This window comes from Gossypium hirsutum, chromosome D11 (genome assembly GCF_007990345.1).
Source record: "Gossypium hirsutum isolate 1008001.06 chromosome D11, Gossypium_hirsutum_v2.1, whole genome shotgun sequence".
Classification (NCBI taxonomy): Eukaryota; Viridiplantae; Streptophyta; class Magnoliopsida; order Malvales; family Malvaceae; genus Gossypium; species Gossypium hirsutum.
This window is the reverse complement of record NC_053447.1, coordinates 69,720,732-69,738,509: the sequence shown is the minus strand read 5'-3', so window position 1 is coordinate 69,738,509 and position 17,778 is coordinate 69,720,732. Positions and strand designations below refer to the sequence as shown.

Sequence of the window (17,778 nt, the reverse complement as noted above, 5' to 3'; positions counted from 1 at the left end):
GCATAGCATAATGTTATAGAGTTCCGTAGACGATTGAGGGTGAAACCACTCTTCAAGAATTAAGAAGACAATTTAGGTTAAAATATACTCAGGCTGTGTCATTGTACTTAAAATTAATCATTAATAACATTTTCTTCAATTCATTAAAATTTGACATAAATACGTCTATGCCATAAATTTGTCAATCAATACATCCATGCAATCATACCAACTTCATAAGCAAAATTAACCGTCCAATGATTTGACAAAAAGAATTAACTAAAATGTTCAAGTAGGGTGGACTAAATTTCGAACTTCTCCCAAGTACAGAACTGGCACCATAATTTGACCACATATTTAAAGTAATACCAACAAAACAAATGTAAAACCAGAATATTTCTGCACCAAATTGAGTCACAAACTTACATTAAACTCCACAAAACAACATAAAACATTAAATATGATTCCACAATGCATTAGTTATAAATAGCAAACAAAATGTAGCAATCCCTAATTACCTGTCAATAAAACCATCATAAGCAAAGGGCACACTAAGAGTGCCAACAGATTCTATGGCAACAAGGCCGCTTCCACAGACTCCAATTGGCACCAAAATAAACAAAAACTCTATGTTTCATTCGAATTTATTTTTAGAACTCGGTTTCCCTCTCCAAACCATGCTATCCATCGCTACCAAAGATGTCAATGAAATCCTTCTATCCATCAACCATTGAATTTGATGACTTCCTAAAATGCTATATATACAAAATCCCCTTTTTATTACAAAGGAGAGCAGTTGTACCTGAAGTAATACATGGCACGATGACGGCATTGTGAGTGATTACAGTCTGCGGAGTAAAATAAAAATGCCAAGGAAGAAAAGTTTGATCACACAAAATTAATGATCGTACTTTCATACTAGGTTTTTCTTTCTTGTTCTTTTTTTTGCATTTAATACTTGACTAAACCTATCAAAGAGTCAGGCAACCCGTCCAGTGTGATAAACCCAATCCGTATATGGCTGAACACAGCATGAATTATTATTAATAATAAAATATTCTTTTTATTTCAATTTAATTATAAAAAGAATTTTATAACTTTTTGAATAGTAAAACGGGCTGTCAGTCCAACACAGCTCATGGACAGGTCTACATGTTACATTAAGCTATAGTTCAAGGGGCAAAGGGGTAGGGGAGATTAACTTTAGACCCTATCACTCCTAAGGAGTAGTAAAAACTATTAGAGTAAGCCTTGGTTGTTTTCTTCTTAATAAAAGATGGGTCCTTACGTAGAGGTGTTCATGAGCCGGTTCAAGGCCTGATTCTATGAAAACTCAGGCTGGAGCCCGAGCCAACCTGCCCAAATGACTAGTTTTAAAGTTTTAAGAACAAAAAATATTTTTATTTAATTTAATTATAAAAATATATAAATATTAATATAGAATTATATTTATTATTTTAAAACAGTAAAATAGGCCTGCCTGGAACTTGAACACCTTGGACCTTACTCATTAGGAAATGGGTTTCATGGGATAAAGTCTATTGACAAATTAGTACCTACATAAAAGAAAATTTTATCGACAAATTAAATAAAACTGAGAAAACACATAATGGTGGCAGAAAAGAATCTTAGCACCAGCAAAAACTAGTCTCAAAAGAATGGGCAAGTAAATTCCAAAACAAGTACTAGCACAGCAGATAAATGAAAATATAAAGTAAATATTTGTAAAGCAAATACCATTAACACGTAGAGCTATTCGCTTCGAAAATCGTCATAACTCAATCCCTCTGATATGGTGTCCAACCTTTTGTTGTCGCCTATAAGCCAAAGACAAAAATTGTCAAGGTCTTCATAAATCAGAATCAAGAAACTTCAGTATATAGTTCTTTCAACTCGGAGAAGGAGACAAGGTTCACCTTGATGCTCTCTTTCACGAGAATCCAGAAATGTTTCATTATCAGGCGCTAAGAAAGGTGACCGGGGGTAGCTCTCCAGTATATCTGAAATTATAAAGAGGTTACTCCAAAAGAAAGTTTATATAGATTTCTTTCTTGGATAATGTATATCTAACCTCTTAACTAATGCTAACTGGGCCAAAAACTTGCTTAGCTAATTTTAAAATAGACTCACAACCAAGATGTCGATGCACAAACACATGCTTGCATGCAGACAAATATATGTATATGTGGTATGGTGAACATGCATGTCCCCACACAAACCGACAGAGAGAAATAAACCTGAACTCTGAGAAAAATCAGCTGTAAGATCGGAAAGACTGAAATTACGAGGGATCTGGCCTAAAAATCCAAATGAAGAAATGTCGGCATCCAGAAGTGGTTCATTCAGTGGTTGAGTGCTTGATTCTACAGTACTGAAAGACGTATCCCCAATTGTTGGACGTGCCTCCAGAACATTGCTCTCAGCGCCAAACATGTAAGGAGCGCCGCCCGAATAACCAGCTTCAGGTTTTATCATTTTCCCATTCATTCCTTGCATCAGACCCATGTTTGAATTCTGTGTTGAGAGCATGCCTTGAGGGGCATCAATCCTGCTTGCATGGCTAGGCAGCTCAATGGGAGGATGAATTCCAGCATGCAATGCCGAACTACCATTGGTGAATACATTAGGCAAACTGGAGTCCATGGGAGGGTGCATGTTCTCCTGCTTCAGAGCTGGTCCTGTGTTTTCTGGGGCATAGCAGGATGAGTTTTGGGGCACTATAAGAGAAAGCTAAATTAGTCGTCAAAAAGAAAGAAAGGATATCGTCAGCATCTAAACTAAACCTAGGAAAACTCAATAATTGGCAATAGTATTAACTATTTATAACACCTGCCACCTCTAGTAATCTATCAAATTAAAAATAGATTGCTATATTCTCAAAAATCAATGAAAAATGCAAGAAAGATAAAGGAAGATTGGGGAAGTCATCAGACCAAAAAACAGTGCGCAAAGGCAATATGTTTTCCGGCAACTGGTATCAGAATCAGATATGGAAATAAGTGCAAAAGAAGTAATCACCCTGATGTCTACTCCTGCCTATATCCAATTTCAACATAGTTACTCATACAGATGAAGTTAAAATGAAAGTCTTCAAGCCTATTGTCAACACTCAGTCAGTTTAAGAAAAAATTAGACAAGCCTCGTATACCAGCATAAATAGAGCCTAAACAAACTACCCTCAATCTTTGTCTACACGGTAATACTAACATAAAAAGATCATAAAGGAACTACTCTCAAACTTTGCTTCTAGAAACATGTAAAATGATTGTTTAACAAATCAAATCTCAACAGAATAAAGTGTGCTAGGAAAGTGCTAATTCAACAAATTTGGGGCATGCCCATGCATCAAACTAAAATGTCAATAACATGTTCAATAGGGCAAAAAGAAATCTTACTCAGTGGCATTTGAGGTCCGTTAGAATTAGAGATCGAGGAAACTCCAGCTGAACGAATCTGAGTCATCAATCGAACTTGTTGCTCAAGCAGCTTGTTGAATTCCACTATTTGTTGCTTCACCATCAGTCTCAGATAATAAGCCTGGAAGAATTCTCTATTCTCTTCTTCAAGCTTTTGCCAAACTGAAAAGCATGAGATATTTGTGAAAGGAAGTTATAAATAAAAAAAACTAATGTCATGTAATGACTGTAAAATATTGGAAAAACCTCATGAAGTCATGATCAGCAACAATACCTGTCAGTTTACCAACACAATGGTCCTTGCCCAACAATAAGTTAAAGCTAGGTTCCAAATTAGGGGGATAAGGACTACACAGTCTATAGGGTTCTCTCAAAATGGGTTTTTACAAGGGGAAGACAAATCTATGTGAGATATGGGTACCATATTGGCATCCCTGATCCCCCATGGCAGATAGAACGCAAAGCTAGAGCATGGGTTTAGTATATCTTTTCTTATAATTTTTCTAATATATAATTTATAATACATACATCTATCAGGTTAGGGGTGTTTCATAAGGACAGACAATCAGGAAAAATGTGGATGTTATGATAAAATAAAATATTTAAACTGACTATTACCAAGTTCAGTAAAACCAGGCTCAATTTTGGCCTGAGCCAGCAGAGTTTCCACAACTTCCTTCTGCGTCATGTAGAGTTGAAGACATCGTTCTATAAGGTTTTGAACCTGAAGTCACACATGTAAGAGCAAAAACACCTTTAGCCATTGTGGGCATCATATACCTCTCAGAGCCTACAAGTCAAACAAATCTAAGACTGTAGAAGCACCTTCATGAATACACAAACAAAGGATGACCAGCAGTCGGCCATGTAGAACTAATTGCATCTTAGATATACATCTTAATTTTGCGACAGGAACAAAAAGGAATAATTTTATGCAGTTTGTGCTGTTTCTCCTTTTATCTTTTGTATCTCTCCACTTCATGGTATAAATAAGCTATCTTTCACTGCTCTTAAAAAGGTTTGTTAATGATGATAGATTATACTAGTATCGGATCTAAACAAGGACCAGTTCCATAAATCGAAGGTAGATTCCACAACTTCAATATATTAACCTACAATTTTGCTTTACACTTTTATAGTTTTATTAACTTACCAGACATTTTTTTCTGCTTCACATTATTTCTAGCAAATAGCTCATTCTTATATACAGCTTCAGAATTTTAAATTTGTAAAAACATTGAAAAGTTCTCAAAAATGTGAATTACTAACAAAACAAACACATCTACATAACAACCGCATCTGCCCAACATAAAGTAATAATTTTAGCAAGACATATAAAAGGAACAAGGATAGCGACATAATTAATATGGAAATTTATATGCATGACAAAATTAATGCATAACATACAGTTTACTGGACATGATCGTTCTTTAACTGAAAGAAGCAAGGTCAACATCTTACCAACTGTATATCCTGACGCGAAACCCTTTTAACATCTCCAGTAGACATCCTTTATTCGAAGTACCAAACGAAGATATTAGCCTAACACATATATACCAATAATTATAAACTATCTTCCCAAGATTACCAAAACAACAAATCAGGCAACCTTGCATGCAGCACCATACCTGAAAATAAACACAATTTGACAACAAATACAAAAATATACATATTCAAGCATAAGTAAATTAATATCCTTATACAATTCACTCTTGCTCAATTTTTCATCAATAATTTAACAACAAAATTATAAAATAAGAAAAAAAATTAACTTGGCAGACAAGAACTTGATTATATGATCATGCAAACAGAAGATTAGATTAAAACAAGAGATGTAATTGCCTCAAAGTTATCTAATTTCATCTAACACTACCAAGTTTAAAGCAGTGACCAACATGAAACAATATAACAAAGAATTCTCAACAACTATTAATCTTTTCTTTTCCTTGATCAAATTTTCATCAATAATTTAACATCAAAATTATCAAGCAAAAAAAAAAAAAACTTTACAAACAAAACTTGATTATTTGATCATGCAAACACAAGATTCAGTTAAAACAATAGATTAAATCACCTCAAAGTCACTTAATTTCATAAAACACTACGAGTTTAAAGCAGTGATCCACATGGAACAACATAACTAAAAAAATTTCAACAATTATTCATCTTCTCTTTTTACTGATAAATTTTTCATCAATAATTTAACAGCAAAATTATTAAATAAGGAAAAAAATAACTTGACAAACAAAACTTGGGTTCAATTAAAATAAGAGATTAAATTGCCTCAAAGTTATCTAATTTCAGCTAGCACTACTAATTTAAAGCAGTGATTAGCATGAAACAACGTAATTAAAGAATTTTCTACAATTATTAATCTTTTCATTTTCCTAATCAATTTTTTTTCCAATAATAGAACCACAATTTTATCAAATAAGGGGAAAAAGAACATTGACAAACAAAACTCGATTATACGATCATGCAAACACAACATTAGATCAAAACAAGAGATTAAATTGCCTCAAAGTCATCTAATTTCATCTAGCACTACTAATTTAAAGCAGTGATCAGCATGAAACAACGGAATTAAAGAATTTTCTACAATTATTCATCTTTCATTTTCCTAATCATTTTTTTCCAATAATAGAACATCAAATTTATCAAATAAGGGGGGAAAACTTTGACAAACAAAACTCGACTATATGATCATGCAAACACAAGATTCGATTAAAACAAGAGATTATACTGCCTCAAATTCATCTAATTTCACCGAACACGACAAGTTTAAACCAGTGGTCAACACGAAACAACATAATTTAAAAAATCAACAATTCCTCATCCTTTTCTCTCTCTGTCTCTCTCTCTTTTTCATTTAAATCAGGAAAAAAAAGACGATCACAAACGCAAAACAAAGGGGAAAATAACGCAAAATATAACAAAAATTTGAAAAATTAATTCCGTTTCGATTCACCGCGGCATGCAAAAGAAACACGGATTTGTATGATAATGATACCTACCGGATACGTTTTCAAAAAAATTGTAAAATTTTGTAGAGAAAAAATTGAAAAAATAAACAAATAAATAAAGAGGATTTTCAACTGACCTTCGAGTTTCAGCCGATTCGTACAAAGCAGGGTAACCTGTAAAATTAAAAGGCAAAAAAAAAAGAAGAAAAAAAGAGAAAATAAAGAAGATCAGAGAAAAAGGTGGTGGTTTATTTAATTATTTATTATTTATTGCATTAAAAAAAATGAAAATCCAGTGAAGACAGTGATGGGAGAAAATTTTGTATTTATAGACACTTACCTTCTTTTTTAAATAAAATAAATAAATATAAAAAAAAAAAAACGGCACAGCGTTGTTGTTATATATGTCAGGCGATACCCACCTAAGATTAGGGTGTGCAGAAAAGGGTTAAAATACCTGGGAGGTCCTTTCATTATATGAACTGAATCAAATTAGTCCCTTTTATTGTTAAATGGATCAATTTAGTCCCTATACTACTAAAAATAATTAAATAAATCCAAATTGTAATAGATTTAACATTTATGGTATAAAAAATATCATGGAAATTATTTTTCAATTATAGTTCAATTCCAAACAAAATATTTTATATATAGAACCACAACAACTTTAAAAATATTAACTCTATTCTAATTTAGCCTTATTTGATTCATTTTAATAGTATAAGGACTAAATTAATCCATTTAATGGTAAAGGGACTAGTTTGGTCGGGCCCTTATAATAGAGGGACCTCTCATGTACATTGACTGCAGAATAAGGGTTAATATACTATTTGATACTTAAGTTTGGCTTCAATATTCAATTTGGTATATGAGGTTTTTTTTGTTCTAATTTGGTATTTGAGTTTGGCTTCAATGTTCACTTTGGTATCAGAATATTTTTTCAATTTGATACTTCAAGTTTTTTTGTCCCAAATTAGTACTTGAGTTTGGCTTCAACGTTAATTTTGGTACTAAAGTTTCTTTTTTTATTTGTCTCAAATTATGTTTTTCTATTAGAGCATACGTGTTCAACATTCATTAGACCACATAATTTCATTTGACTTTGGTACCAAATGAGACATTTACTTATAAAAGAAATGTCATGCCCAACCAGTCAAATCGATCAAATCAATTGACTATAATTTTCTAAATTGAGTGTAGTTAATTTGGTTTCGAAAATAGATGAATTTAATTGAATGAGGTCGATTTCGGTTTTACAAAATCAAGCCCGAACTAATCAAATTTGTCAACTTTAAATTATATTTTAAATACATTTACAATTTTTATATAGAAATTCTTTACCACTTAAGCTACTCTTGGTTCTATGAACTATACCGGCACGCTGACTTTCGACAGAGCACAAAAGATAAAATCCCCATAAGAGAACAATACTTTCAATTGTTGATGAAGACCAGTCGACTACTCAAAAAATAACACTTCAAAAACTTCTCTCAAAAAACTCGACCTTTCGATACAGTCTCATTGTAATAAAATAATTATTTGACTTTATATATTTTTCTAGAATATTATTGTATAGTTAATATTTGCAGGTCATGTGACATTAGTTTGGATATAGGTGCTCATTTCTGATTGGTTTATGTGTGATGTTGCGAATGCTTGTATGTAGCTTTGTGTTGGATTTGATGTTTTGTTTTGTTATTTTCTAAACTTAGTGTTATTCTTGTTTTGGACTTTCTTTATTTGCCTAACTCGTATTGGATTTTCTAATTGGGATTTTGTACTTTTTGTTGCACTTTCAATTTCTACTTTGTGTTTTATTGGTTAATCTAATCTGTGTTAGATTGTCAATTAGTGTAATTTTCTTTTAAAATGTACTGAAATGATTGAAAGTATATCTGATTAATTTCGTTAATTTTTAGGTTTATAGATTCAACCGACTAATTGTTCACCCATATTTAAGAGGTTCGCGAGGGTTATAATATTTCGTTCAATATAAATTTGGAGAAAAAAAAAGAAAGATTATTTATTATATTTTTAAATTATAATTTATATAACTTTATTTTCAATTAGAATTATAATTCAATTAGAATTATTCATTATAAATACTTTTTATAATTAATATAATTATATTGGATTTTCTAATTTGATTTTGTAGCTCAAATTTTAAAAAAATACTTTTAAAAATACAGTAAAAAGTGATATGAAAAAATGTGATTATATTAATTTAAAATGTTTGATATTGTTTTTAAAAGTTGTGGTGGGAAGTTAAAATGTTCATTTAAAACATTATATATAAAATATATTTTTTAAATATTTTTTAATAATTATTTATTTATTTGTAAATTTAATTATATATAAAATATTTTAAAATTTTAAATGTAATAGTACTTAATATTTAATTAAATTATTATAATAATATTTATAAATAATATTTAAATAATTTAATATAATGATACATAAAATATAATTTAATTTAAAACTTTACATACATTTTAAATAGTTAATACAAATAAAAGTGATAATTTATACTTCAATACACAAAAATCAAAAACTAAATGGACTTAACCCAAAGTTTTACATTATTTTACCGTACTTTCAACCCAAAAATCACTCCAAAAGTTAATTTCCACACTTAAAGTATTTGTCAAACTAGCCCTTAGCGTAAATATTAAATATTTAAGAATACATTAAAGCATTGATATTTAAGATTTTAACACAAGAAAAATATATAAAATTGCTAATTATTAAATAAAATTATATTTAAAAATAAGAAGAAAAAAGTATAACAACTTAACAAGTTTAAGTTAACCCCATAAAATTTAGACAATATTTTAAATTCATATTTTAGGTCAAATCAAACCTGAAGCAAAATATATATTGATAACAAATATATAAAGACTTAAATTGCTCAATTTAACCAAGATAATATAGACATAACGTTTTTATACTGATACTAGCATGCTTTGATATACTACTTCAAATTTATCAATATTTAAAATTTTACATATATATTTGTAGTTTAATTTTTAGTTTCTTATTAAGTTGTATATGCATATAAATATTATATATATATTTATTTTATTTTATTTTTAGTTTCTCAATAAATTATATATTATTTTGGTAAAAAATAAATTATATATTATACAGAAATACAATTATATTTCAATTATATTCATATAAATATAAGTTTTAAAATTATTATTTAAGTTCAATAAATTAAAAAATTAAAATGATTTAAGATAAAATATTTGAAAATTAACTTAAAATATCAAAATTTTATACCAATTAATATAGAATGGTACACATCAATATTGACCGAAACAGGCAAAAATGCACTAAAATTTTAACGCATAAGAGAGTTAAATAATTTAACCTTGAAAAACATGATTGCAAAAACCAAAACCAATAATGAAGGGAGAAATATTGTTTAGCAATATATTTGTATAATCTACCAAAAGAACATTTGAGCTTTTTAACTAAGGGTAACAAACAAAATTTTGCTTCTCCATAAGAAAAAAATGCATAACCCTAGAAATAAATACAACAAAAACCATATATGGATATGGCGGCATAAGCAGGTAGGATCCTGCCCTGAAAATTGAGCAAATATCTAAATGCAAAGACATGATTACCTTCTGCCTCTCCTTCCTCTCCCACGCCCTCCGCCTCTGCCTCCACCCCTGCCTCGGCCTCGGCCTCGGCCTCGGCCTGTGAACGTTGATCTATCTGGCTTCAGCCCTAATGATTGAACTCCTCTCTTTTCGTGTCTGGTCATTCTGTCATCATCATCCTCCTTGTATTTGGCACAACTTTTAGTGATGAAGGAAATTTGTCGTGACCCTCCCGGCCCCAACTTCACGTGATTTGGTAAACCTGAAAACTGGTCATCTTGGAGAGCCTTCACTCTCTCCCCCATAGGAAGTGAATCTTCCTTTGCAAGTGAAATGTTGTTCCAAAATGCTTCCGCGTGCCGCTCATCTTTAACTTCATACATTCTGTACATTTTTTGTGAGAGAAAAGATGATTAATAATGCAGAAAACTATCGCTTGACAAATGAAGCCGTACAGGATACCTATAAGTCATAAAGACAAGAAACAGCTCACCTTGGACCTCGTGACTTCTTTGTTTTATGATTGACACCCAAATCTTCAGATGATTGATAAGCTTCTGAAGCATCGGAATCACTCGAACTCTGATCATCGTTTTCCACAACAGGTTCGAAATGTTCCTCAACCATTGACGGTTGCTTCTTGGAAGCCATAGGATGTAAAGCAAGATACTCTTGTGATTGCTCGTCGATTTCATATTCCTGGATAAGAATCGGGAAGGGAAACGTTAAACGGAGATCCAGCAATTAAGATCCAAAGTACTAACAAAAAAATGTATGAATTACTGAATAACAGATAAATCAACTAGGATAAGCAAAAACAAACTCAGAACTCGCTAATATAAGAAAGGCACATTAGTTACAATTTACACTCTAATTGACAAAAACAAGTAGAAGTACCGTGGAGACCCCTATAAGGAATTAGATTGCATTTTGCCCATTTTACTAAAAAAATGAACAAATTAATCCTTATTAGATCAAAAAGCATACTAGTCATTTATTGAAAAATTCATCTATGTAACTGATAGAATAACCATAAAATTACCCATGTGTACCTCATTCTGACATGCAAGAACCAGTTTTTAAGAGTAGAAATGGATGAAATCATTTTTAACAGAAGGACCAATTTACTCTTCAATCTAAACGTATAGGGACTAATTAACACATTTTTTGAGTTGAGGGGCCAAAATGCAATTCGACTCCTAATTCAAGGGTTACCATGGAAACACCATTTATCTTCATTCTTAGATACATTTTCTATTAAAAATACTCTGCCAAAGTTCTTGATCCTGTAACAACTTTTCGAAGAGGATAACAATTATCATGATAATTAGAGCGGACAATAAAAAATATGTGAAAATAAAAATTAAAAATAATAATAAGAGCTGGAGAAAAGGTGAAAATTAAACTGAAAGCTAGTAATAGCATGGCCAGAGTACCATACCTTATTTTCAAACATTTGTGCAAATCGCTCATCTTTAAATATTTCAGTGCTAAAAGCACCTTTCTTCTTCTTCTTCGAAGTTTTCTTACTCTCGTTATCGTCAATGTCTTTCTTTGTGTTTTCAGCCTCTTCATTCTCCACGATCCGCTCTGCAAGTTCTTGATTAACCTTAACCTTGGGTATTTTCCTCTTCATCTGCAGGAAAAATAAATGAAGAAAATAAAATTAATCAACAAATTTAGATTCTCCAACCCTAAAGATCTCTACAGATTGAACTTAAAAGATTATGGAATAGGTCGGGTAAAACACAATGGAATCAAAGTTTTAAAAACAGGAATGAAAATACTGACCGTAATACGGTTGCGACGTTCAGCCTCCAGTTTCTCTTGTTTTCGCTGCTCTATGTAAGTTTCATATGCAAAAGGATCTGCCAATGCTTTTGCCTGCAAATATATGTAAAATATGAATATTAAACAGCAAAATAGTGAAGATGTACAAAAGAACCACATTGAGCATTGAAAGCACTATCTGATCAGAAAATAGAAAATTTACATAACTCTCTTTCTGAATTTAATCTAGCAACTCTGAATTCATTTTTTTGTTTCTGCATCTCAACTTTTATTTACTTCTAGATATTTCGTGTTTCACACGCCCAACCAGACAAATTTCCAGCAGGTGACACAATGCAATTATCCGGAGTTTTTAAGCTGCATGATATCCTTAACAAGAAATAATAAAAAGAATAGCAGTCTTGCCTTTTTGTACAAACGAAAGTCAATAAAGAACCCGTGCATGTAGGCTCGCAGAAGATTGGTCCCAATTAGATTTGTCAAATTCAACTTCTCAAGATCCTCTTTTGTTAAAAATTTATAGTTGTCATATATGCTTGTTTGTCCACCCTCCTCAAGCTCTTCCTGTAAAATATATACAAAATAAACACTAGTGCAATACGTCTGCATATCCCAACATAGTACATCCAATAAAAGGATAAAACAAAGACTGATTAGGATACAAGTTAAAAACACACCGTAAGAGATTCCAGCGAAGAACACCACTTGGGAACAGGTCCCAAAGCAGGTATGAAATAAGCAGGAATCTGGCTAGCATCCAAAGCCAGCAACATCAGCCCACTATCATTGAACACACATATATCATTGATTGCCCCAGCTGTTGGTTCAATGCTGGTCATTCCTTCTCCCTTGAAAAAGAAAATCACTCAAGAATTAGATATGAGTTTTGACTTTGAGGAAGAGACAGTTTTGGACCATTATCAGGCATATATTTCACTTATGTGGTTGTATATGAAACTGCTTTTGTAAGTTAATGTGTGGCAAGATGAATTATGCCTCCTGCACCCCCAAAAGGGTAAAAAAATCATATGCATGTTGATGAGCGTGGAAATCCATACATGTATTGTGTGCATGAATGTTTGCATACGCAGTGAACAGTAACATACCTCCAATAAATGAAAAATGATGACAGTGATGATATATCTCCATTTGACTAAGTAATTTAATCAAGTCTAATACAGAACATCTAAAACTTCAAAGCAAGAGAACAATACCATTACCTTTTACATGGACAATTGGAAAGTTCTGAATATGCAAAATACACATGATAAAGGCACTGGCATGCATATATATCTAGATGTTGCAAAAATCCTGAATAATGATGGTGACCATACTCTCTTAAGTCCCATACTTAAGTGCAAGAACGGTATAACAGGAAAGATAATAAAAAACATAGACAAGCAGAAAGTTTAAAACAATACAACCACACTAGACAAGGTATAGACAATTGAAATGTTTGTATGTTTAAATGACAACACATTCCTGAAGATTGTGGATGGGACCTTGCTCACTTATGGTTCCCTTGGAAAACAAAAACAAAGAACAGTATATTAGGGAGGAAATTACCGTCTCAGGATCCCATATTTTAACAATATGAGTATCTGTGGTAATTAATTTTGGTTGGTCAAAGTTCAGAGTATTATGCCACTTAATATCCAATATTGGGCTGCCATACCTGTATAACAGGAATATAGTTTCTAAAAGTTAATAACTGAATCAAGGAAAACTAAGCTCACTTGTACAAGAAGACTCACACACATACCCACCCATAGTTTCCTCATCGACATAATAAATAGGAATGTTAAGAAACATTATCACTTACATGTGATCCTTAACTCGGATAGGAGATGAAGAACGTAAGTCATAGATTAGCACCTAAGCATGAGCAAACCCATGAGATATTTAAGGTTATAAAACAAAAGTATAATGTAATGAGGGCATGATGAGATCATTCATCGGTGCTATGCATCATACCTTTCCTGCACTGCTTCCAACACCCATGAGGAAACCTCCACTCTCGTCAAACCCAATTGCAGTAACTTCCTATATATAAGCAGAACAAATAAGTGTTTTAAACATGAAAGAACATATTATAGGCTACAGGAAAAACACTAGGATGCGAAAAGGATCTCTGCGGTGATATATGCAGGACGCTACTAAAAAGTCAACTATTTTCTGGTAAGTTTTTCTTTTCTGGAACAGTAAAAAAATTTATAGCTATAAAATGTCAGAAAAAGTGATCAGAGATCAAGGAACAAGGATCAAGATCAAGCAGAAAAAGTTACCTCCTCTGCATCACCAGCAGGAGAAACAGCATTTATTCTGCCAATTGAAGTTTTCATTCTCATGTCGAAACATTGAACAGCACCATCCTCACCACCACAAGCAACTAAGCCATGAAACTTGCTGAAACCATAGAAACATATCATCCTTGAATGAGCAAACCTAGTAAGCATATTGTCTAGAACAAAAGACAAAGAGGATTGAAATAGGAAAAAATCCCTAAGAACCTTCTAGAAACCACATTTAATGCTGGAGATTGAGTGTTAAGAGAAGATAGGAACCGCCCCTGTTGAAAAATGAAATCCATCACCAACATAACAAATTATGCATTTTTAGCAAAAAAAGAAATTTCAAAAACCCAATATTGCAAAATCCCAGCTTTAGGCTTGAATAAAACTTTACTAAAATAAGTAAAACATGGTGTAATTCGAGTCCTAAACAACACGTAAAAGGATAGTACCACTCTATCCAAAACTCACAGCAACAGAGACAACAGTACTAAGCCCTAAACAAAATCTTGTTTTCTCTCAGCAAACTTCCTTACCAAGCATATAGTAAACAGATCATCATAAGCTGATTCTCTCAAGTTACTCCTAAAAAAATACTGTACAAATCTCCAACATAAAATGAACTAAGAGAAGGTTTGCCATCCCTTCACCATTATTGAAAGAGGCATCAGTTAACAATGATCAATTTTCACCCAAAAATTTATCCAGGACCGCAAACAAATATGTTGGTGATAAAATTGTCTGTCCATAAAATAAACTAACTCACAAACTCTATAAAAATTGATCATAAGTTCTTCTAAATGATGACAAACAATTTTGTTAGAATTTTCTATTGTGAATTTGATTTGACATTCGATAAAGCAATGTTCAGTCAACAACTATCCTTAGCTTCTCCTTGCAAAAATTCAACCAATTACGAATTACCAACATTTTTTCAAATGAAAATTCGCAAACATTAATTGAGAAAGATGACCATAAATATCGTTTTCACTTTTCTGCTCAATATACAACGTTGCACTTATTGGCTAAATCAGGTGTCTACTTGTGCAACATTATGCTTGGATCTTCCCAAGCAGTTGGTGATTCCTTCGCAAATCAAAAGTTGATGGAAACCCCAAATGTCCATAGAGGCAGAAAGAGACAACTCATTAAACAATCTAAGTTATATACCTGTTCTAAATTAATTCGGTATAGATCTGGAGATGAAGCAGCACAAAGCAAGTCACAAGACCAGCAATCATATGCAATATCTCTTCCCATCCTGTCAAGCATCAGATGGACCAAAAAAATCACCATTCAGAACTTGTATAATTTGTTAAATAGTCAGTCAACACTATGTGCGGTAAAGGTCCAAACAAATATACGAACATCAGGAATAACAATTAGATTCTCCTGCAAGGAAGACAAGTATAGACAGACATAAAAGATAAGAAATCTATAATTAAGCAAAACTCTTCTAAATATCCAATATTTAGCAATTGCTGTGCCTGTGCATGAGATCAAAAAGATGCACACTGAGCATAAGTTCTTCTATAAGGAAAAAGAGTATAAAAAGTGTACAACGGAAGAGAATTGTGATTGCAAAGAGTAGCATAAATTCAAATTTTTATTCAGGCACCAACACTTGAAGACATTGATCATCGAAGTAAACAAAACATACATTGGGAGAGTAAATTGCAGATTTAACCTTTCAAGTTGGTTGTATTTAATTTCCTAATCTTTTAATTGTTCCAGTAGGAACTTCAACCTTATCATGGTTGCAACCAACGCTTTTCACAAGAATGATACAACAAAACCTAATTGGCACTGTTTCTATACTTTTCTCTTATCCTTCTTTTCCCCTTTTCATTTCTATTGTTCTTTCTTTTTTTCCTTTTTGTTCCCATTGGTGCAGAAGCAGAGAAGGACCGGGTAGATTATATCCCAAACAAACAAATGGAAATAACATCATCTTATATATGAAATACCAACAATCTGTGCCAAGAGCTAATTATAAAATCTACTGATCACTAAACTCAACCAATCAATCATTGATATGCAATGACAAACTGAAACTAATCCAAAAAGTAGACAGAGCAAAAAGTAAAGAACTATGAAACCTTGGAATCCGCAGACTGTAGTGCTTCCCATATTTTGCATGTAAATTAACAGAACGATCAGCACATAGGAATGCAAGTTTGGAATAGTCCTCATCCAATATCTATACATATAGAAAAATACCAAATCAAAATGTATCGCACAGTGCAAGAAAATTGTGGACAAGGGTAAGGAGATATTTATATTCAGATAAGAATGTAAAATAGGTGTTCTGATATGAGTTTCAGAACTTAATATTATAAAATGTGAACCCATAAACTGGGGGGGGGAGGAGAATGATTAACAAGATAATGAAGATATAAAAGGGGTTCAAATATATGACAGCTTATAAAATGTTAAAAAAAAAAGTGAAGATAACCCTAAAATCCCTGCATTCATATTTGGTGCCCTACCAAAGTTGCAAAGAAAATTATACCCTTTAATCAAAAAAAGGTTCAACAACCAAAAAGGTTGTAATGAGATGTCTTATCTTATCGTAGAATGGCTAAAGCTAATGAGTCTTCTTCCTTTGAAGAAACAAACAGCTACTTTGAAAAGGCTTAACCGACTGTTATTTTTCAACACAGAAACAAGGATGTTGCTATAGTTTCAAAGAAACATCAAATTACTACAAAATTAGGTAATAGCCTCTCTAAAAACAGACAAAAGATACCTGAAAATCAATTATTTCGGAATCGAGGTGCCTCTCAAACTTCATTGAAAATTGCCTAAGTTCATATACTTTCACTTGTGGAGGATATATACCTGGATGCCAACAGTGAATCATGAATGAATGAATTTCCTAAATTAATAAAACAGAAAAAAAAATAAACATCAGAGAAGTTGAAAGCTGAGCTGCAATAAACCTGACGCAATCAGGTACTCCCCATCAGGTGTTATCTTGATTTTCGAGGTAGCAGTTTCGAATCTCAAATCCTGAATCAACTCCAACCTCTCCGTATAATCTAGCATTAAGTAAACACAAACGTTAAAATGTCATAAAACAGTAGAAATTTCTTTATCTAAAAAAAACAACAACAATGGTTTGGGGTTAGGGTTTAGGGTTCTAGGAGTGACTTCAAAAGAGAAAAAGCTTACTTTTGTCTTTGCGGAGAGATCGTTGCTTCTTGGGAGAAAGCCAGGCAGCAACGGAGCGTTGATGGGAAGAAATCGTATACATCTTCACACCGTTAATGGAAACCGACTTCATCTTTCCTCCATGAGCCGCCATGTTTGTTGCTCTTCTCTCCTTTTTCTTATGGTATTAGAAATAAACAGAGAGACAAAGCAATTTTTCAAGTGGCGACAGGCAACCGCAGCACCGGCAGACGGTTTCGATGGTTCTACGTTTCGAAACCAGTCAAACACAGAGAATAACAATGGGAAGAAGAGGGAAGAAAGGGAGGGAAGGGATACAAAGCCTTTTTGTTGCTGCGGCTGCAATGGAGAAACAAAGGAACTAAAAACTACGGAGAGAATAGAAGTTGAAAAAAAAGGTTAAATTCTTTTATTAGTCCTTGTATCATGCGTTTGTTGTAATTTCTCCTCTGTATTTTAATTTAGTCATTTTTGTCCCTATACTTTCAGATTTTTTATATTCTGGTCCTGACCAAATAAGGTATCAATGTTATATGGAAGGGCATATCATTTT

General features: G+C 32.3%; 2 protein-coding genes across 9 annotated transcripts; both read right to left on the bottom strand.

Annotated features, from left to right (window-relative positions):
* Positions 1-360: 360 nt before the first annotated feature.
* On the bottom strand, positions 361-6,692 carry LOC107925903 (uncharacterized). 8 transcript variants are annotated; one of them, XM_016856648.2, is made up of 8 exons: positions 6,496-6,692; positions 4,857-4,937; positions 4,014-4,119; positions 3,375-3,557; positions 2,217-2,696; positions 1,896-1,979; positions 1,717-1,796; positions 361-781 (listed from the first exon to the last, which is right to left on the bottom strand). In XM_016856648.2, exons 2-7 carry the CDS (start codon positions 4,902-4,904, stop codon positions 1,732-1,734), a joined length of 966 nt encoding a protein of 321 aa, XP_016712137.2. In that variant the 5' UTR covers positions 4,905-4,937; positions 6,496-6,692; the 3' UTR covers positions 361-781; positions 1,717-1,731. The 8 variants fall into 8 exon arrangements, with proteins under 8 accessions (XP_016712137.2, XP_040961038.1, XP_040961040.1 ...); XM_041105104.1 differs by having other exon boundaries at positions 361-1,535; positions 6,496-6,656; XM_041105106.1 differs by having other exon boundaries at positions 2,217-2,666; positions 6,496-6,656.
* Positions 6,693-9,767: 3,075 nt separating this feature from the next.
* LOC107925939 (nucleolar protein 10) lies at positions 9,768-17,574 on the bottom strand. The gene is made up of 16 exons (XM_041105102.1): positions 17,226-17,574; positions 16,994-17,092; positions 16,801-16,892; positions 16,151-16,251; positions 15,222-15,312; positions 14,271-14,329; positions 14,046-14,166; positions 13,735-13,803; positions 13,583-13,635; positions 13,327-13,435; positions 12,438-12,608; positions 12,166-12,324; positions 11,761-11,853; positions 11,411-11,605; positions 10,463-10,668; positions 9,768-10,353 (listed from the first exon to the last, which is right to left on the bottom strand). The coding sequence occupies exons 1-16, from the start codon at positions 17,356-17,358 to the stop codon at positions 9,987-9,989; spliced, it is 2,118 nt and encodes a 705-aa protein (XP_040961036.1). The 5' UTR covers positions 17,359-17,574; the 3' UTR covers positions 9,768-9,986.
* Positions 17,575-17,778: the final 204 nt, after the last annotated feature.